Source organism: Oryzias latipes, chromosome 16 (genome assembly GCF_053564925.1).
Source record: "Oryzias latipes strain Hd-rR chromosome 16, Olatipes_Hd-rR_3.1".
Taxonomy (NCBI): domain Eukaryota; kingdom Metazoa; phylum Chordata; class Actinopteri; order Beloniformes; family Adrianichthyidae; genus Oryzias; species Oryzias latipes.
Genome location: NC_136252.1, coordinates 12,961,045 through 12,978,542, shown reverse-complemented (window position 1 = coordinate 12,978,542; position 17,498 = coordinate 12,961,045). Strand labels below are relative to the sequence as shown.

The 17,498-nt window shown below is 38.8% G+C and overlaps 1 protein-coding gene across 2 annotated transcripts in view; it reads right to left on the bottom strand.

Moving 5' to 3' along the window:
• Positions 1–17,498, bottom strand: part of col14a1a (collagen, type XIV, alpha 1a) — a 173,775-nt gene that overhangs the window by 42,580 nt on the left and 113,697 nt on the right. For both annotated transcript variants that reach the window (XM_078933438.1, XM_078933439.1), the window contains exons 28-34: positions 14,561–14,704; positions 12,139–12,303; positions 11,950–11,988; positions 11,629–11,767; positions 10,881–11,023; positions 7,691–7,800; positions 1,748–1,906 (exon numbers count right to left, since the gene is read on the bottom strand). In XM_078933438.1, the coding sequence (XP_078789564.1) occupies positions 1,748–1,906; positions 7,691–7,800; positions 10,881–11,023; positions 11,629–11,767; positions 11,950–11,988; positions 12,139–12,303; positions 14,561–14,704 (899 nt within the window). The remainder of the gene's footprint in view (positions 1–1,747; positions 1,907–7,690; positions 7,801–10,880; positions 11,024–11,628; positions 11,768–11,949; positions 11,989–12,138; positions 12,304–14,560; positions 14,705–17,498) is intronic.

Genomic DNA, 17,498 nt, shown 5'->3' with positions numbered 1-17,498 from the left:
CATGTTCAATCTTAGACTGAAATAAACAATGATTCTCTAGTAAAAAACAACAAAGGTAAGAACTGCACAGCAGCAACAGTCTTAACTATTCATTTCATTCATTCATTCATTCATTCATTCATTCATTCATTCATTCATTCATTCATTCATGAGAATGAGGTTTTAGTTTTATTCAAAGGATGTCGACAAAAAAGTAGAATTTATTTGTAGAAATAATGTTTTGTTTTTGAGTGAAACTGATCAAACAGTTTAGCATTTGGATTTATTTATGTTCTCTTTTGAAACTTGAAAGCTTTTTGCTTTAATATTTAGTTTAGTAATATATATATATGCCTTTTCTTTCTTTCTTTTTTTTAATTTGTCCTGTCCAATAGCTGAGCAAGCAGACGAGAGCTGAAAGCCTCTTGTGTTGGACATATTTTATTGTTACAATAGGGGTTATGAATCTTTTGACACACGAGGTGTATATTTGAATTGACCCCTTTTGTAATTTAGGGTAAACTTTATTCATTTTACTTATATTTGTCATCTTTGTGTTGGACTGGACGAAAAAGAAAAGGCCTTTTCTTAGTTACCTGCAAAAAAACAAACTGTTCCATCATGTTCTTTCAGTGCTTCTGTTACGTTTAAAGTATAATAGGAAAAAATATTGAAATCTAAACAACTTGCTGATGGTTACACATTTCTCTTATGAGCAGAGTGTTTAAATTTGACAGATATAGTCATTTGGATTATATTGTAAAATGTATCGTCATCGTCTGATGTGAAAAAAACTATATTGCGATATAAAGATTCTATATGGCCCCTCCCTAAGTACAAAGCAAACCGTGCCATTTTATTTTATGCCTTTTTCGCTGCAGTTCAATGTTACTGTCTTTTACATTAAAGTGTGTTTTATCAGGCATTTGCTGTATCTCAACATTCTTACTGGAGTAGAAGACTTATTTAAAGGATATAAAGAAGATGTAAGGTCTTAACTTGGGTTCACACTTTAAGAGCATTATAGTTTAAAAGCAGATTTTTGTCTTCTGGGATTTAAAAAAGGCATCTAAGGGTCCACACACACATATGTGCTTCTCAGTAAACAGAAGCTCCACATGGCAACATTGGTCAGACTGAACCAGAATAGACAATCCAGATCCTGAGTTGGGTTTTTTATGACTTAATGGATAATGCAGTTTCTCTGTGGTGCACATTTTGTCCCAAATAGAAGGGCTGTACACAGAGAGGAGGACGCAGCCTCCATCCTACTTTCTTTGACATATGAAAGCTATTTGACACTTTGTGTCTGGTGATACTGACATTAAAAACAGTCATTTGAGTCACAAGTCTCTTCTAATTGAATGCAAACTGATTAATTGCCTTCATTTTCTACTGGTATAATTTGTGCCCTTTTGCATGTTTGTTTCTTTGGAGATTTTAATTAAGTAGAACATGTGTGGAAAAATCATGCCGGTTTTGATCCAGAACAAACACACGAGCAGCTTTCTTAGATGTGAAGGATATGTTGCATCAGCGTACAGCTGCCCTCTTTTTTCTTATGGATTCATGTTTGTTTTCTCAAATCAGTTTAATTTCAACGCGCAGGAGGGATAAATACTGTATGTTAATGCGGATCACCTAAATAAAACAATGATAGATCACCCAAGAAAACCCATTAACCATATAAAAGGGTACGTTTGGCCGCATGAAACTGCATATTTCTCTGTTTTTTGACATCTGAATGTTTAGCGAGTGTGATACTCACAGGAGCAGAGCTGGTTCTTTTGCCTCTGGGCTGGATCATCCTTCCCAGAATCTCGACTCCATCTGTGGTGATGTTCCCTGATGCACTGATTGCCTTTTCCCCCACCACAGAACAGTCCAACACCACCTTCACTGAGGTCTTGCTGATGGTTACATGGAGCTATAAGGCATAGACGGAACATGGAGCATTACAAGTTGAGATATAGAACCACAGAAGCATCTAAGCCAAAATAAAGACCGTCATTAAAAAAAGAAAAAGAAGGCTGCTGTTATTTAGCTTTGGATGCAATCCTAGCAAAATTGTTTAAAGGGATATGAATGGGCTGTCAAAAGGATTTTAGTAAGTATTTTATTTAAAACTTACAGCTTGCATTCATTTCATCTGCTGGAAAGAAAATTCCAATTTCATCCAAATAAGCAGAAATTAGGTTCACGTCATGTCAGCATGATTGCTTGTGTGCAACAGGTGCAACACGGTACAAGCTCACAAACAAGGTGCAGCTAATGCAGAAACGGACAAAGTTCATTTTAGAGTGTCTCCGCTTGATGTCTGAACATCTGCTCTTTAATGACTTTCCGATCACATCCTCGTCTCTCCACACTTCACTGGCCTCAGGTGTTCTGTGTTACGAATGAAAAGCTGCCAAAAATCCTTAAAGCTAAATACATTTATCTGGAGTTTGAGGCACTGAGAAGATTAATTTACAGAAAAAAAAACATTTGTATCTTTAAAACAACAGTGATATAATATTCAGAGACATGTAAACAAGAGTGAAAGCTTTTGAATTAGTTTTGAGATATGTCACACAAATAATCAGAGGTGGGGGCTGGACCCAAACACAACAACCTCCATAAACTCCTATTTAAACTGGGCTCTTCTCACAACAGAAACCAACAAACTCACACTGATTTCTTGATCTGGGTTCAAAAATATGCAGGTTTTGAAGTTTAGTTGTACTTTTTATTACAGCTGTAAACATACTGTAGTAAAGCTTATGTACTTCATATTACTGTATACACTACATTACCACAAGTATACGCTCACCTGCCTTGACTGACATGTGAACTGAAGTGCCATCCCATTCCTGACCTATAGAGTTCAATATGATGTCTTTCCACCTTTTGCAGCTATTACAGCTTCAGCTCTTTTAGGAAGGCTGTCCACAAGGTTGAGGAGTTTCTTCATAGGAATTTCAGACCATTCTTCCAAAAGTGCACTGGTGAGGTCACACACTGATGTTGGTGGAGAAGGCCTGGCTCCCAGTCTCTGCTGTAATTCATCCCAATGGTGTTCTACTGGGTTCAGGTCAGGACTCTGTGCAGACCAGTCATGTTCATTCACACCAGACTGTCATCCATGTCTTTATGGACCTTGCTTTGTGCAATGGTGCACAGTCATGTTGGAAGAGGAGGGGGCCCACTCCAAACTGTTCCCACAAGGTTGAGAGCATGGAATTGAGCAAAATGTTTTGGTATCCTGAAGCATTCAGAGTTCCTTCAGAGTCCTGAAATACAAACCCACACCATAAATCCTCCTCCATCGAATTTCACACTCGGCACAATGCGGTCTGAAATGTATCGCTCTCATGGTAACCTTCAAACCCAGACTCAACCCTCAGATTTCCAGATGGAAAAACGTGACTTATCACTCCAGAGAAGGTGTCTCCACTGCTCTAGAGTCCAGTAGTGGCAAGCTTTCCACCACTGCATCCGACACTTTGCATTGCACTTGGTGATGTGTGGCTTGGATGCAGCTGCTCAGCCATAAAAACTCATTCCATCAAGCTCTCTGTGTGCTGTAGTTGAGCTAATCTGACGGTCACATCAAGTTTGGAGCTCTGTAGCCTGCTAGGGCCTCCTGAACCTTATGATAATTTTGTTATTTTAATCCAGACAATGATAAAAAGATCGTCCTATTTTATTCTCTATTTTTATGTTTCCCCTCTATGACTAATGCAGGACAGCAAGTCTTCAAACTGGGTCATAGAGACACAGAAACACCACAAAAGCCGGCTGTCATTCAGACGCGGTTCTTGCAGCAGGAGTGAACGTCACCGTACCGGCAGAGTCTCTGAATTATCTCATTACCCAGACATGAAAACATGATTACCGATGCTTTTGTGGAACTTTTTAAAATAAGTAAATCCGATATTCAAACATCCCCCAAGTCTTCTGTGCACTGTAAATGAGATAAGCACAGACAGACACCGCTCCATGTAGCAATCAGGCTAAAAACATCTGGCAGTAGCTCCTCCCACACACGTCTAGGGCATCAAGCTTATGAACAGATTTTTGGACCAGTGTCGAGCAGCAAATTTGACACGTGTCAAAAGAGAGGCGACTGACGTGCATTTGATGCGTGTATCACGTTTGGTGTGAATGCAACTTCCTGCAAGTCTCGGTCCTAAAACGAGCTCTTGGTGTGTTTGTTTTGTGGCAGGCACTTCAGTGTTGGATGGTAAATGAGTGGGAGCAAAAAATAAACAAACTTTGTTGTTTATTGGTATTTTTCCTCAACATCTAGCAAAATGTGAATTTTTTATAGCCATAGGCTACAGCTAATATTTAAGTAGCTACAACTTTATCATGCGGAGTCTCACTTTGTCTTTGGTTTTGTTATTCATATGTATAAGTTTTTAATACAATTAGTAATGTGTTTTTGGCAAACACACATGCAGGTTCTCTGAGCTACCAAACCTCAACAACAAATGTTCTTAAGTGCAAAATAAAACACATTAAAATAATACTTAAAAAAGCTTACATTACTACAGTAGCTGCATGTGTGCTCTCTTTGATAACATTGCACCAGTTCTGCCCTTTCTGAAACGTGGAAGCTCTCTAATGGTGCAACATCTAGCTCTGTTTTTTTGCCATGCACAACAGTCGACTTTGCTTGTGTGTGTGTTATTGGGAGGAAATGAGGATTGTCAAATTTAGGCAGAAACCAATACTGATCGGGGGAGCAAAAACACTTTTGAGAAGAATTGGTCGAGGAATTTACTTTAAGCTCAAAAGCTCCGAAAATGTTGGCGCAAAGTTGATTTATCTATGACTATAGAGCTGAAGATCCATTTTTACTATGAGAATTGATGCAAATTCCAGCAAAGAGAGATTTGAGTCCTTTTATGCAGCATCCACACGTGTTTATTTGTCATCTCATCAAACAGTGCCATCTGTTTCTTTCCCAGCACCCCACTTCACCTGTTCCTGTTTTTCTTCCTTAGTTCTTATTTTATTTTATTTTTTAAATAAATCTCCATGTGCTTCACTGAGCACTAAGACATCCTGCTGGGTACTCTTGTTTTCACACGAGGCATGTTCTTATGGTAATCCCCTTAGCACCAAAAACCAGACAGCGCTCGCGAGTGCTTCTCTTCTTTACTTGTCATCCTGTCTACACAAAGACAAATGCTTCCTGTGGTCTTCTGCATCTGTTGCCTTTCTGAACATTGTTGTCTTCTCCAGCAAAGACAAAGACAATGAGAAAAGACAGAGTGATGGACAGCGGCTCCAGTACATTTTCAGAACTCATACAAAGAAAGTCAACTCTGCAAGAGCAAATGGAAAAAACAGAAAGGACATTGACGAACACAATCTTCAGCACACGTTTTATTATAGAAGTTCATCTGTCATACAAAGGCAAACTAGACTTTTAATACTAGTACATAAATGCTAACTACAGCTCCAAATCAGTAAAGCTTATTCAAACCACTCTGAGGATAAAGGTTTAGCCATCAACAACTGATTTGTCCCTGAGATAATTTAAGGTTGTTATATGCAAATAACCTTTTCGGTGTACGCTATTTATTGTGCCTGCTGAGGCCAAATCCACACTATCATTTATTCTGCAGAGGTATGTAAAAAACTGTTTAGTGCATGTTCAAACTTTTTCCTGTCCCGTAGGAGAAAATAAATTGTGGAGGGATAGAGCCTGCCTTTCACCCTTAGTCTGATATGTTATTTACCTATATTTGAGAAAAAAACTGAAGTGAATGTAAAGGAAACTGTGTTTGATGGTCCAGACAAATGACTTCAAGTACAATACAATCAGAGAAATGACTACAATAGATCTGAAATTTGAAAGATTTTCTCAGTTTTGTGTATGGAACTGCACTAACCATTTTTAAATTGGTAAAAACTTTTCTGTGGTCACATGGCAGAAAAACACAAAAATCCAAGGACAAAACCCCCACTGTTCCTCCAGAATCAGAGGTTCGACCATCAGACAAATTCTCCTCATGATACTCTTGGATAGACCTGTTACGCCCCCTTCTATGTCAAGACCTTTCCAGTAGCGGCTCACATTTTTCTGGGAATCCCATGGGTCACGGGATTTCTGTGGGAAGTCATCTATTCTATTGATCACGGGATTGGGATTAAATACTAACGATAGCTAACAGGAGTGGGAACCAACCAATAGTAAGGCTAACAAAGGAGTAAAAGTGGAGCTGTTTCGTGGTTATCTGGTAATGCGCCTATAATATAACACAAATAAATACAAACTACATTACCCAGAAGCCATTGGTGCGCTTCTATTCACGGTTTCTCTTACTAGAATTTAAACTGCAGCGACTGAGGGAGCTGTAGTCCACCACAAGGTTGATGCAGGGAAAATTGACAACTTAAACAGTAGACATGTCTACTGAGTACAAAGAGCTTATAAGAAAGTCGGATGTATTCAAGGAGCTCATGAGAATTCGGTGATACAACTTTATGTGTTATGTGTTATCATAGTGAAGTTTTCCAGTGAGTCCAGGCTGTGCGGTCTGAAGAGACACACTTGGAAATTTGGGAAAGAGTCAACCAAGCATATCTTTGTTCATCAAATGGACATGGATGTCAGATTTAAAATCTCAGCAGATTTTTTCTCGATCGCTCTAGAAAACATGAACAGTAGATGTTATGAACTGGAATTATTATTATTAAAATGTATATAGGATAAAAACAATTGACAAGTCAATAAAACAACTGCTTAACAAATTAGTAACATGAAGCTTTATGTTTCGATTTATTGGCATGACATGCATCCTATTACATAATGACCACATTAAGAAAAAAATAAAAGGGAGCAGCACAGGAGCGGAAGTCATTTTAACAGAAGTGGAGGTCACATTACCAAGACCAGGACAGGATTTTTGTTTTAAATTTTGGTCAGGGAGTTGGATGGGACAGGAGTGAAAATGTACTCCTGTGCTTTCCTCTACTTTCCCGGGAGGCCAAGTAGTGTGATCCCCCTGTAGTCTGTAGTTGGAGCACGCACTCAGATCCCCCACAAACCTGGTTCTCCACTCCAGAGGTACTGTCCTCGACCGCAATGCGATGTTGCAAGAAAACTCCGCCAACATCCAAAGACTTGAGATACTCCGGGTGGACCTCATCCGTCCACATTTTTTATACCAACCAAAGAGCTTTTCGGTTACACCCATGAACCCCTACCATATTATGGTGGTGGCGGTGGTGCATGTATGTGAGTAGGGGGGTGTTGAAAGGTTCAATTGTCCTCACAGTCATGCCCCTTGTAAGGCCTCCTGAGGTAGGTCTTTAGTGAGAAGCCAGAGTTAAAAGCAGTTCAAATGTCCGGAAGGAACATTTAAAACAGGGTCCACTGGGTTGCCTGACTGACTTTACTGGTGTCCCATCCAATAACCAGATCCGAGTTGAGGCTCACAAGTCTGGTAACCAGGTCTCGTCTCACCTGGCAACCATGCACTCAGCTCTGTTCATATAAGGTTTGTACCATGTGATTTGGGCGAAAGTCAACAAGGGCTTTAACTATCAGAACGGGAAATGTCACCTTCAAAACAATCATGTCATGATGATGACATTATAAAAAACCCAAGCACTTTTAAAAAGCCACCCAGGTAGCTCCATTCATGCAACAATGTCTTCCTTTGATGGAAAAAGCAATGACGCTATTTTTTGATAGTAGATTTTAAAAACAAACCTTGTGGAAGCTACCATGGAAGAGCTTGTTTATCTCTGGTCCTTCAAAGGTGACAGTCTGGAAGTCTCCTTTGTAGTCGTTATTGAAGAACGTCAATGTCTTTCCAGAGTCTGCAAGCAAAGAGAAAGATTGAACATGTATTGTCATCTAGAACAGTGGTCTCAAACCTTGTTATAGCCACGGACCGCCTTAATGTTTGACAATATTTTTGCAGACCGGGGCCGAATTATGCTTCTAATATTTTTAAGCTTAGGGTTCTGGAGAAAAACAAATTTTCAAATTAAAATGCTACTACAAGAAATTTTGTTTAAAAAAAATCATTATAGTTTTTTTTTAGATACAAGTGGCTGAAATGAGCTTCCTCTGTAGGGTGGCTGGGCGCTCCCTTAGAGACAGGGTGAGAAGCTCGGTCACCCGCGGAGAGCTCGGAGTACAACCGCTTCTCCTCCACATATAAAGGAGCCAGTTGAGATGGCTCGGGCATCTAGTCCGGATGCCTCCGGGACGCCTCCCTGGAGAGGTGTTACGGGCATGTCCCACTGGGCGGAGGCCCCGGGGAAGACCCAGGACACGCTGGAGAGACTACGTCTCTCGGCTGGCCTGGGAACGCCTCGGGTTTCCCCCAGAGGAGCTGGAGGAAGTAGCTGGGGCGAGGGAAGTCTGGGCATCTCTGCTTAGACTGGATGGATTTTTTTTAGATTATTTTTGGTTATTTAAAAAAATCATTATAGATTTTGGATAGATTTGGATAACAAATATTCAATGAAACAAAGTTGTTTATTTGTAGAAGTAGTTTCTGATTTGTAAATAATTCAATAAAAGCAACATTACAGTCGTTTTTTCACAGAATACCATTATGACACTGAGAACTCTAGCAAAACTCAGATCATCTTTCAGGGCAAAAATAGCGAGAGGCTTCTGGTACGTGGAAACCATCCGTATTTGGAGGAAGACTCCATGTTTTGTCTGTAAATAGCAGCTTTATGTTTCTTTCACTCTTGACTGACTCTTTTCTCCCAATAGAAATTTTCCAAATAAGTTTATTTACTTGATTTTGCTTTTAAGCACTGCGCTACTAACTTTGCGGTCCGAGCAGCTGCTTAAAGTACATGATGTGTCAAGACAGATGGATGTGGTGAACAGAATCTGGTAGTTTTCCAAAATAACATTTGAGAAAATAAACAAAACGGAGATAATCAAAGGCGGCGTATGGCTTTTTTTTCTGTCTGTGGCCTGGTACCAAGGGGCCTCGTCCGCGGCCCGGAGGTTGGGGATCACTGATCTAGAACGCTGTGACATGCCATGCAGATCAAAACGGATCCTCAAATCCTTCAACACAATGAATCAGAAATTGATACAGCTCCTGTAATACTCCTCATTTATACAGTAAATTGGGATGCTAGTGGAGCTAGTGTGTTATTTTAGTAATAGTGTTTTGGGTTTGGAAAGAGTTTAAAAAAATAGTTAATTATATTCCAGCATGTATTTGATATAATTACTGTAATCAGGCAGCAATCCTACTGAGGATGCTTACGTTGTAATTATTGTTATACACGTGTAGAATTACGAGAGTTGCTAGCGAAAATGATAAGTCTTCGACACAATTATAACAAAAATATGCAACTCTGCATATTCCTAATAGAACAAAAAAAAAAAGTGTTCGACAGACAGAAAATGGGAAAATATGACATTTCCTTGAGGTCACAGCTTCTTCAACCTATAGATCTATATTTATAGGTTGTACCAAATAAAACAGCAAATGTAATGGATTTAGGAAGTGACACAAATAAATCTTTATCATTTGTTTTTGGTTGCTGATGTCACTTTTTACAAAGATATTAACTCACAACAACTTATTTGGATTTAAAGGGTTAAAGGGCCCATATCAAATTCAACTTTTTTAGTGTTATAATGTACATTCCCCACAAAATCCCCACCCAAAGCGGTATTTTGATCCATTCACCCATTTCTGATTATTCCACTAAAAACCTGTGGTCTGAGCACCAGCCCCTCCCAAACGAAGGAAGCGAGTGGGTTCTCACATTGTGCTCACATTGTTCTCACATAGATAAGTGATGAACAGCCCTGCCCCCTTTCAGGGAGAGTCTTCACTACCAGCCCCGCCCCCAGGTTAACTCAAACCCCCACTTTCTCCAAAAAGCTAAAGGTAATCAGCAAAAGCTTTTGTAAGGCTCCTCAATATGCACATCCATCTTTGCAAAAGTTTGGATGTTTTTTGTTCTTGTAGGTAAAACGCAGACACGCTGCCGAGGCCGACTCTAAGTTGATGTGTTGAAATGGGCAGCACCCACAAGGAGCGAAAGGCGGAGCCTGGCCTTACTTCCAGGTAAGAAAAAGGGCCGCAAAAGTAACTAATTTAATTAAAAAAAAAATTCTTTAGTGTGCCAAAAGTAACATATCATCTTATATATGGATATAGTTTACTCTGAAAGGGGGAAGAAAAGCATGATATGGGGCCTTTAAATAGAATTTATTTTAATAGAAATTAAAATGTGAAAGTTTTTTTTGGCTTGTTAATATGTAAGATCACAATTTTGTAACAATAGAAAATGACATCCTAAGATTGAAAATAAAAAGTTGAATTCGCATCCTGTTGTTTGTTCAAGTAAACTGATGGTTTGAGAAATATGAAAGAAAAAAAACAAGTTTTGTTTTATATAAAACTCAGACTGAGATAAAGTTACTATGAAGGATTAAAATGGAAAAAAATAAATAAAAAATAAAACATAGATAAATGTTAATTTTTAAAAATTCCAACGTTTCTCATGATCCATAAAAATCTTTTTATTTACATGTAAGATTTAATAACTGAATGTATTCCTATAGGGTATTACATATTTGAGCTTTCATTTCCACGGTTTTTTATTACCTGAAAGGAACAAATAGAACACCATAGGTCAAAAAATGTGCTTTTATTTTGATGTTAACTTGCTTAACTCCACAAAGTGAGGGGTTCAAAATAAAAAAGTGGTACAAATGGCAATTAAATATTCACAACTGTCTGTAGTTAGAGAAAAAAAAAAAAAAATTTCTTAAGCTTTTATTCTTATAATTGTTTAGGTTTGTCCAAATGTACTTTTTTGATTAACTGCATTGACAACCCCTTAACTTATCCAAGAAAGTGTGGGGGCACAAAAGAGAAAATAAAATAAAGGATGTTACGACTCACTGTTGAGCATTAATCCGACCAGAGGATCATTTTCCCTGTTGAGGATTTCCCACAGTGCAAAAGGTTCCTGGGGGGTCTCGGGCAGCAAGCGGAACATCATGGAGATAGTATAGTCAGAGGGTAAACCTTCAGGATGAAGGTATCTGTGGAACAAATGAAGACTCAGGCAATTAAAAAAACAAAACATCTTCACACAGAGTTGCAGATGTGGCTTTAGGCCAGGAATGTTTTTTATGTCATCATTTTCCTTCAGCTGCTGATTTCTCTGCCTCAAACTGCGACAAACTCCTTAGTCAGGATTTTCTGGGTAACTACGTCTCCAAAGAAAGCTCTTTCTTTCTCCGCTCTATTCCGATACACGAAAGAGTTTGTGTCATGTAAACCGCAGTTGGCTCTTCCAAGAGATAGAAAGGACGCCATCTAAACATCACTACCAAAGCCCATGATTGGTTAAACTTCAACCTCAAATAACATTCAACACGTGTTCAGTGACTATGCGCTTTGTATGTAGCGCCCAAAATCGCTCAGAAACCTGCGTGACAACGTGTGAACATGAGAATTTTGAATGTAGACGCCCAAAACGTCAATTTATTTAGACCTTAAATTGGAAATAGTCACTTCAACACATGTTGCCGAGGCCGGAGTGAACGTAGCTTTATTTGTTTATTCAAAATGTACATTTAATCAACATAATTGATGTTCAGGCTGTTTGGTTCCCTCTCTTCAGACAGCGGGTGTCCAAACTTACTTGGTGGGCTGCAGGACCAGGGCATCGCGGTGTAACCTGTAACAGGAGTAGCTGTTGAATGAACCGGGCTCCAGAGAAACTCCGGGTATGGAGCTGTACGCCTTCTCCACCAGCCCAAACTTCTCCATCATTTTGAAGCCTGAAACAGTGCAATTATCACCAACATCATTATGATCAGCAGCAGCCGCTCTGCGTGGTCAGCGCCATCATAATTACTCCCAGCAACTCCACTGCAATTATGCTTCTGCTGTCATTATTCTTATTTTACAGATGGATGAAAACGTCTTGCAGCATCTTCTTGTAGTTGTTTAATGCTCTCACCTGCCATTGTGTTACTGTTCATCAAAACAGATGGACAAGCTGCAAAACAGAATTTTTGGTTAATTTTCAAAATTCACACAAACGGAAAAAAACACAACAGTAAACACAACATTTTCCTTCATATCTTCAGTATTTGACTTATTTTTTTTTCCAGGCCTTTTTTGCCTTCAGATGTGATGTGTTACTCACTGGCTGTGGCGGCCTCACAGACAAAGGTGATGAGCTGCTCCTCTATTTTCTTCACAGCATCCAGGTCGTCAACAAAAAAAACGTGTCTGTCACTGGGTTTACTGGCAATGTTCACCAGTTCACCGTAGTCTGCATCCGCAAAGCCGATTGCAAATATGATATAACCTGGGTTGAGATTAGAAAGGATGTTTTAGAAACAATATTCACACACTGACAGGTTTCTAAGACTTACCAGTAACTTACTGGTAACCCCCTATATAGTGCACTAAGTAGTGCACTATATGGGGGGTTACCAGTAACTATATAGGGGTTACCAGTAACCCCTATATAGTGCACTACTTAGTGAGATTGCCATTTTGTAGTGCTGTCCGATTCTACAATTCCCAAATTGATTGCCCTAGAAATTTCACAGAATTCTCTGCAAAACCAGTGTGCATCAATACTCACTAGATTGGCGAATACAGACCACAATGCATTGCGTTGGAACAATGTTTGCCAAAACAAATGCATTTAAATGTATTTTTTAATAAATCATCAACGTTTTTATCTTAAGAAGACAGTGGACTCATAAAATACTGTCACAAAATGCTTATATTAATTAGATTATAACTTGAAATTGATGACGTCATATCCGCCGTTAAAAAAAAAAAGAAAGTAGTGAGCATGGTGTTGGATTGCTTTTAAAATTCAGGGCACTACATAGGGCCCCACTATATATAGTTTTTTAGTAGTTAGGGTTTAGGGTGGGAACTCAGGCACAGTCTTAGAATTCTAGGAACATAATTTAGTGAATAAATGTGCAATTGGACCATAGAACTGATTTTAACAAATATTTTAACTGATTTTAACAAATAAAATTACAGGTAAAAGTATAAATTCATTATCCTAATAACTACACAAGGTACAGAAAATGTTACGTTTTTTACATTTCATGAGAAATTAAGTCTTCATTTACTTCTTAAATTGTTCCAACGTTTAAACTTGTTAAAAACAAAATAACCTTTTACGATGTAAACTATACACCCACTTCCAACCAGGTTTCCTTGGATGTGGCTTAAATGTACTCGCATAACAAAACTTTCATTAGATTAACATAAATCTCTTAAACAACTTCTCCCTTCTCTCATAACCACCAACATTTCATAATTTTTATGAATTTAACTCTTCAAATACCACACTCACTTTTTAAAATATACAGTGTGAAATAATAAATAATTACGGATTACAGGAGGATGAGATTTAGAAAATAATTAGTCTTGACTATTCCAAATATTAACAACAAAACTGCCTCTGTTGCATTATTTGCCTATAATAATGTCCTCTGCAGACATCATGGTCCATGGAGATTCCTGTCTAACCTCAGTCTGTCTATCACCACAGCAAACACGAAGGGGCTCAAAGCTGATCCCAATCTCCATGATTTTTTTATCTGAAGCTGTCCAGTCATGTGGGAGAATTTCATGATCTCCCAAAACCTTTTTTAACTTCCCCCCTTTAAAACACTCTGCTCTCTTCCTTTAAAACTTCCAGCACTTAGCCCTGTTTGACCTTTTCATCTTGCTCACCACCAGAGTCATTCTAGACACCACCGTCCAGTACTGTCTATTTATACTTTGCTCATTACGACTTTGTAGTTGCTTTTCAGACTACAACATCTACACACAATGTAATCAACATGTGTGTTTCTCCCTCATCTCCTATATGTCCTTCTATGCTTCCTCTCTTTTCTGGAAAAATGTCTTCACCTCTACTATTTCCATTCATTTACTCGTCTGGCAAAGTCCACAGTCATTTGTCTTTCTGTATTCTTCTTTTAAACACGTAAACTTACCTGTAACCACTGACAACATTCAACAAAACACCTTTAACTTACTCTCTTCCCCTCCAAAACCTTTTGTAGCAAACTCCTCCTTCAGGATCACTTATTATCTGTTCCTCTTACCATCCACACCTTGATAAAATAGCTTAAAGCTGCTCCCAACCTATAAGACTGGCTCCATTTCCATCTGTTCCTCTTGGACAAAGAAAAACACCTTATTTCTTGTCATCATGTTGGCCAATTCTCTAGTTTTTCCTTTCAAGGCAAATTCAAAGTTGGTTCTTCCCTCTGGTTTTTCCTTTTCTTTCTCTGCCAACAAACACACCTTCCTCCTGTCCTTCTTTGACCAAATGGGGTCCAATCTCTAACTCTTTTGGTTACCAGCTCCAGTGGCAGTTGTTTTTAATCCTAACCACGACTCATCTGATGTGAAATTTCTGTTCTTGATTCACAAGATTGATTTAGCTTTCACTGTCACATTGGATGAGCTTCCGGACAAAACCATCAGCCTTTTCCTAGACTTTGGACCTATACCCAGGTTGTGGTGTTTTTTTTTGTATTTGAACAGTTATTTTATATCTGGAACTGATTAGTATTACCCACCCTCCATTTGCATTTCTTTTGACACTTTGTTGACATCATCTTGTGAACGCCCATCAGTCAGGACAACAAGGACCTTAGGAACTCCCCTCCTGCCTCCCGCCTCTGGGATGAAAATTGATTCTTTCACATGTTTGATGGCACGTCCTGAAGAAGAAGAAAGACAAACCTGCTGTTTTACATAAAACACTCATCCCTAACAGGTGTTAAAGTGATTATTCATTATTTTGAAAATCCATCAAAGCCACGTCAACCACTCAAATCCATTGTGCAAGTTCTCCCACTTAAAAAGATGAGAGCGCCCTGAAATTTTCCATCATAGGTACAGTACAGACAAAATGTTTGGACACACCTTCCTATTCATTTGAATGAGAAGGTGTGTCCAAACTTTTGGTCTGTGCTGTATACCTTAACTATGAGAGACAAAATGAGAAAAAAAAAATCAGAAAAATCACATTTTCTGATTTATAAAGAATTTATTTGTAAATGATGGTGAAAAATAAGTATTTGGTCACCTGTAAACTTTGGCAACCTACTTGACGTGAGTAATATGATCTTCTGTCCTCCCCTTCTTACCTGTATTAATGGCTCCTGTTTGAACTGGTTCTCTATATAAAAGACACCTGTCCACAACCTCAGTCACACTCCAAACTCCACTATGTCCAAGACCAAAGAGCTGTCTAAGGACACCAGAAACACAACTGTTGACCTGCACCAGGCTAGGAAAACTGAATCTGCAGTAAATAAGCAGCTTGGTGTGAAGAAATCAACTGTGGGAGCAATGATTAGGAATTGGAAAACAAACAAGACCACTGATAATCTCCCTCCATCTGGGGCTCCCTGCAAGATCTCACCCTGTGGGGTCAAAATGATCACAAGAACGGTGAGCAAACATCCCAGAACCACATGGGCGATCTAGTGAATGACCTGCAGAGAGCTGGGACCAAAGTAACAAAGGCTACCATCAGTAACACACTACGCCACCACGGACTCAAACCCTGCAGTGTCAGACGTTTCCCCTGCTAAAGACAGTACATGTGCAGGCCCCTCTAAAGTTTGCTAGCCATGTATGGCAGCAGTGCTAGCAAACTTTAACCACCAGCAGCAATGAGGGGTTGAGTGTCTTGCCCAAGACACTTTGGCACATGAGAATAAAGAGCAGGAACTGGACATGCGATCTTCCAATTAAAGATCAACTGCTCTTCCTCTGCACCATAATTATGTAACCCTTTATGTTTCGAAATTGGGGTTTTAGATATTATGAAGCCTTTAAATCTTTGTCATGTCTTGTTTTTATATTTTTGGCCTTAATGTTTAGTTCAAGTACAGAACCCAGACTACAAAGGTTAAAAACAATCACGTTTCAGCAGCAAGGACGGTTTAAAAGGTCTCTGTCTGGCTTTGTGGGGGAGTTCAGTTCTTTTCCCCATCTGGTGTGGATACATTTTAATGGTCCTTTTTTGCAAGTAAAACTTTGCAAACTTCAATAGTGCGCGTCTTTCTTTTTTCTATTTCAAAACAAAGTTTAGGTGAAACATTTTTCCAACATTTGGAACTTCCCAGTTCTCAACATACCTACCTCCCAGTAGTGGGCTGAAAGGAGAAATTACAAGTAATGACCTAAACAAAGCTGTTTCTGGGCTCAGAGCAAATACAAATCCTGGCCCCAGAAGGCTACCCAGAGGGTAATGATATCTATTTTTAGAGAATTATAAACACCTAATCTACTTAGAATATTGAGTTCTTCAAAAAGGAGACACTCCCCCTCTTGTTTGGAAGGGGGGGGGGGGACTTCTCCAGTTATAAACCAATCAATCTGATAGACCTAAGTATCTGTCTTCATACAAGCAAAAATGGTTGAATGGATCTTCCCTGAAATAATACATTCCAGCTCTTGACCTTTAACTACACCGTTAGCTCACAACTTGCAGAGAAATACAATTTTTGTGAATTGAGCAACATAAAGTACCTGAGAGTAAGAAAAATGACCAATTGAGGTTTTATGACAACCTATTTGCAAAGGCTAACTGAATAACCTTTTCTGAACTCATCCAGCGTATTGAAAATTTTCAAATAAACATTCTTCCAAGGACGCTACACTTATTTCAATCACTTCCAGCAGATTTCTCAAACAATACAAAACATTCTCTGACTATGATGGAAAGGTTTCTGTGGCAGAAAAAGAGTGGGGGTAAAAGACTCATTATCTCCTCTTTAAAATCTACAACCAAGAAACCTTGATCAGACTCTTAATAAATATATGTATTCAACATTACAGAGCAACATGGAAATAATTACATTTGAACTACCAGGCCATTGCTGGAGACCTTTAACTTAAGAGGCATCTGGAAAAAGAGGATTGATCCATGTCCGTATGGCTTTGTTAACACTTTGATAACCCTTGTGCTATCTTAGATGACCCCACCCTTACATTGACGTGTTCTCCCTACCATGACAAAGGTGGATAAAGGTGGAAAGATTTCATGTAATCCATGGACACCAGTGAAGATCACAAATCATTGAAGAAAAAAGATTAAGCGCACTGTCTAGTGGGTCTAGATGACCCAACTCCCAATGTTAAAGTGCCTAGGATAGCACAAGGGTTACAGTAGTAAAATGTTTGTGACCAGGTAAGCATCACTGTGTGGCTTTAGATCATAAATTTCCCTCAAATTAAGTAGATCCCAATGTGAAGAGCTGGGTTTTAACACTGCCTTAAGAGCTGGACAGAGTGGAAAAGATAACATTTGTTTGAAACCTAACAACTCAGCAGCTATTAAAATATTTATAAAATAGGACTTTTATAAATCAAGGATACCAACAAAAAATATTTAGCTTTACAAATGTCTCCAAGAGATAAATGGGAAAAATAAAGCCTACATTGGACACAGATAGAAGAGGAAGACTTCAAAAAGAGATTTGAGGAAAGAGAAAGTTTTAA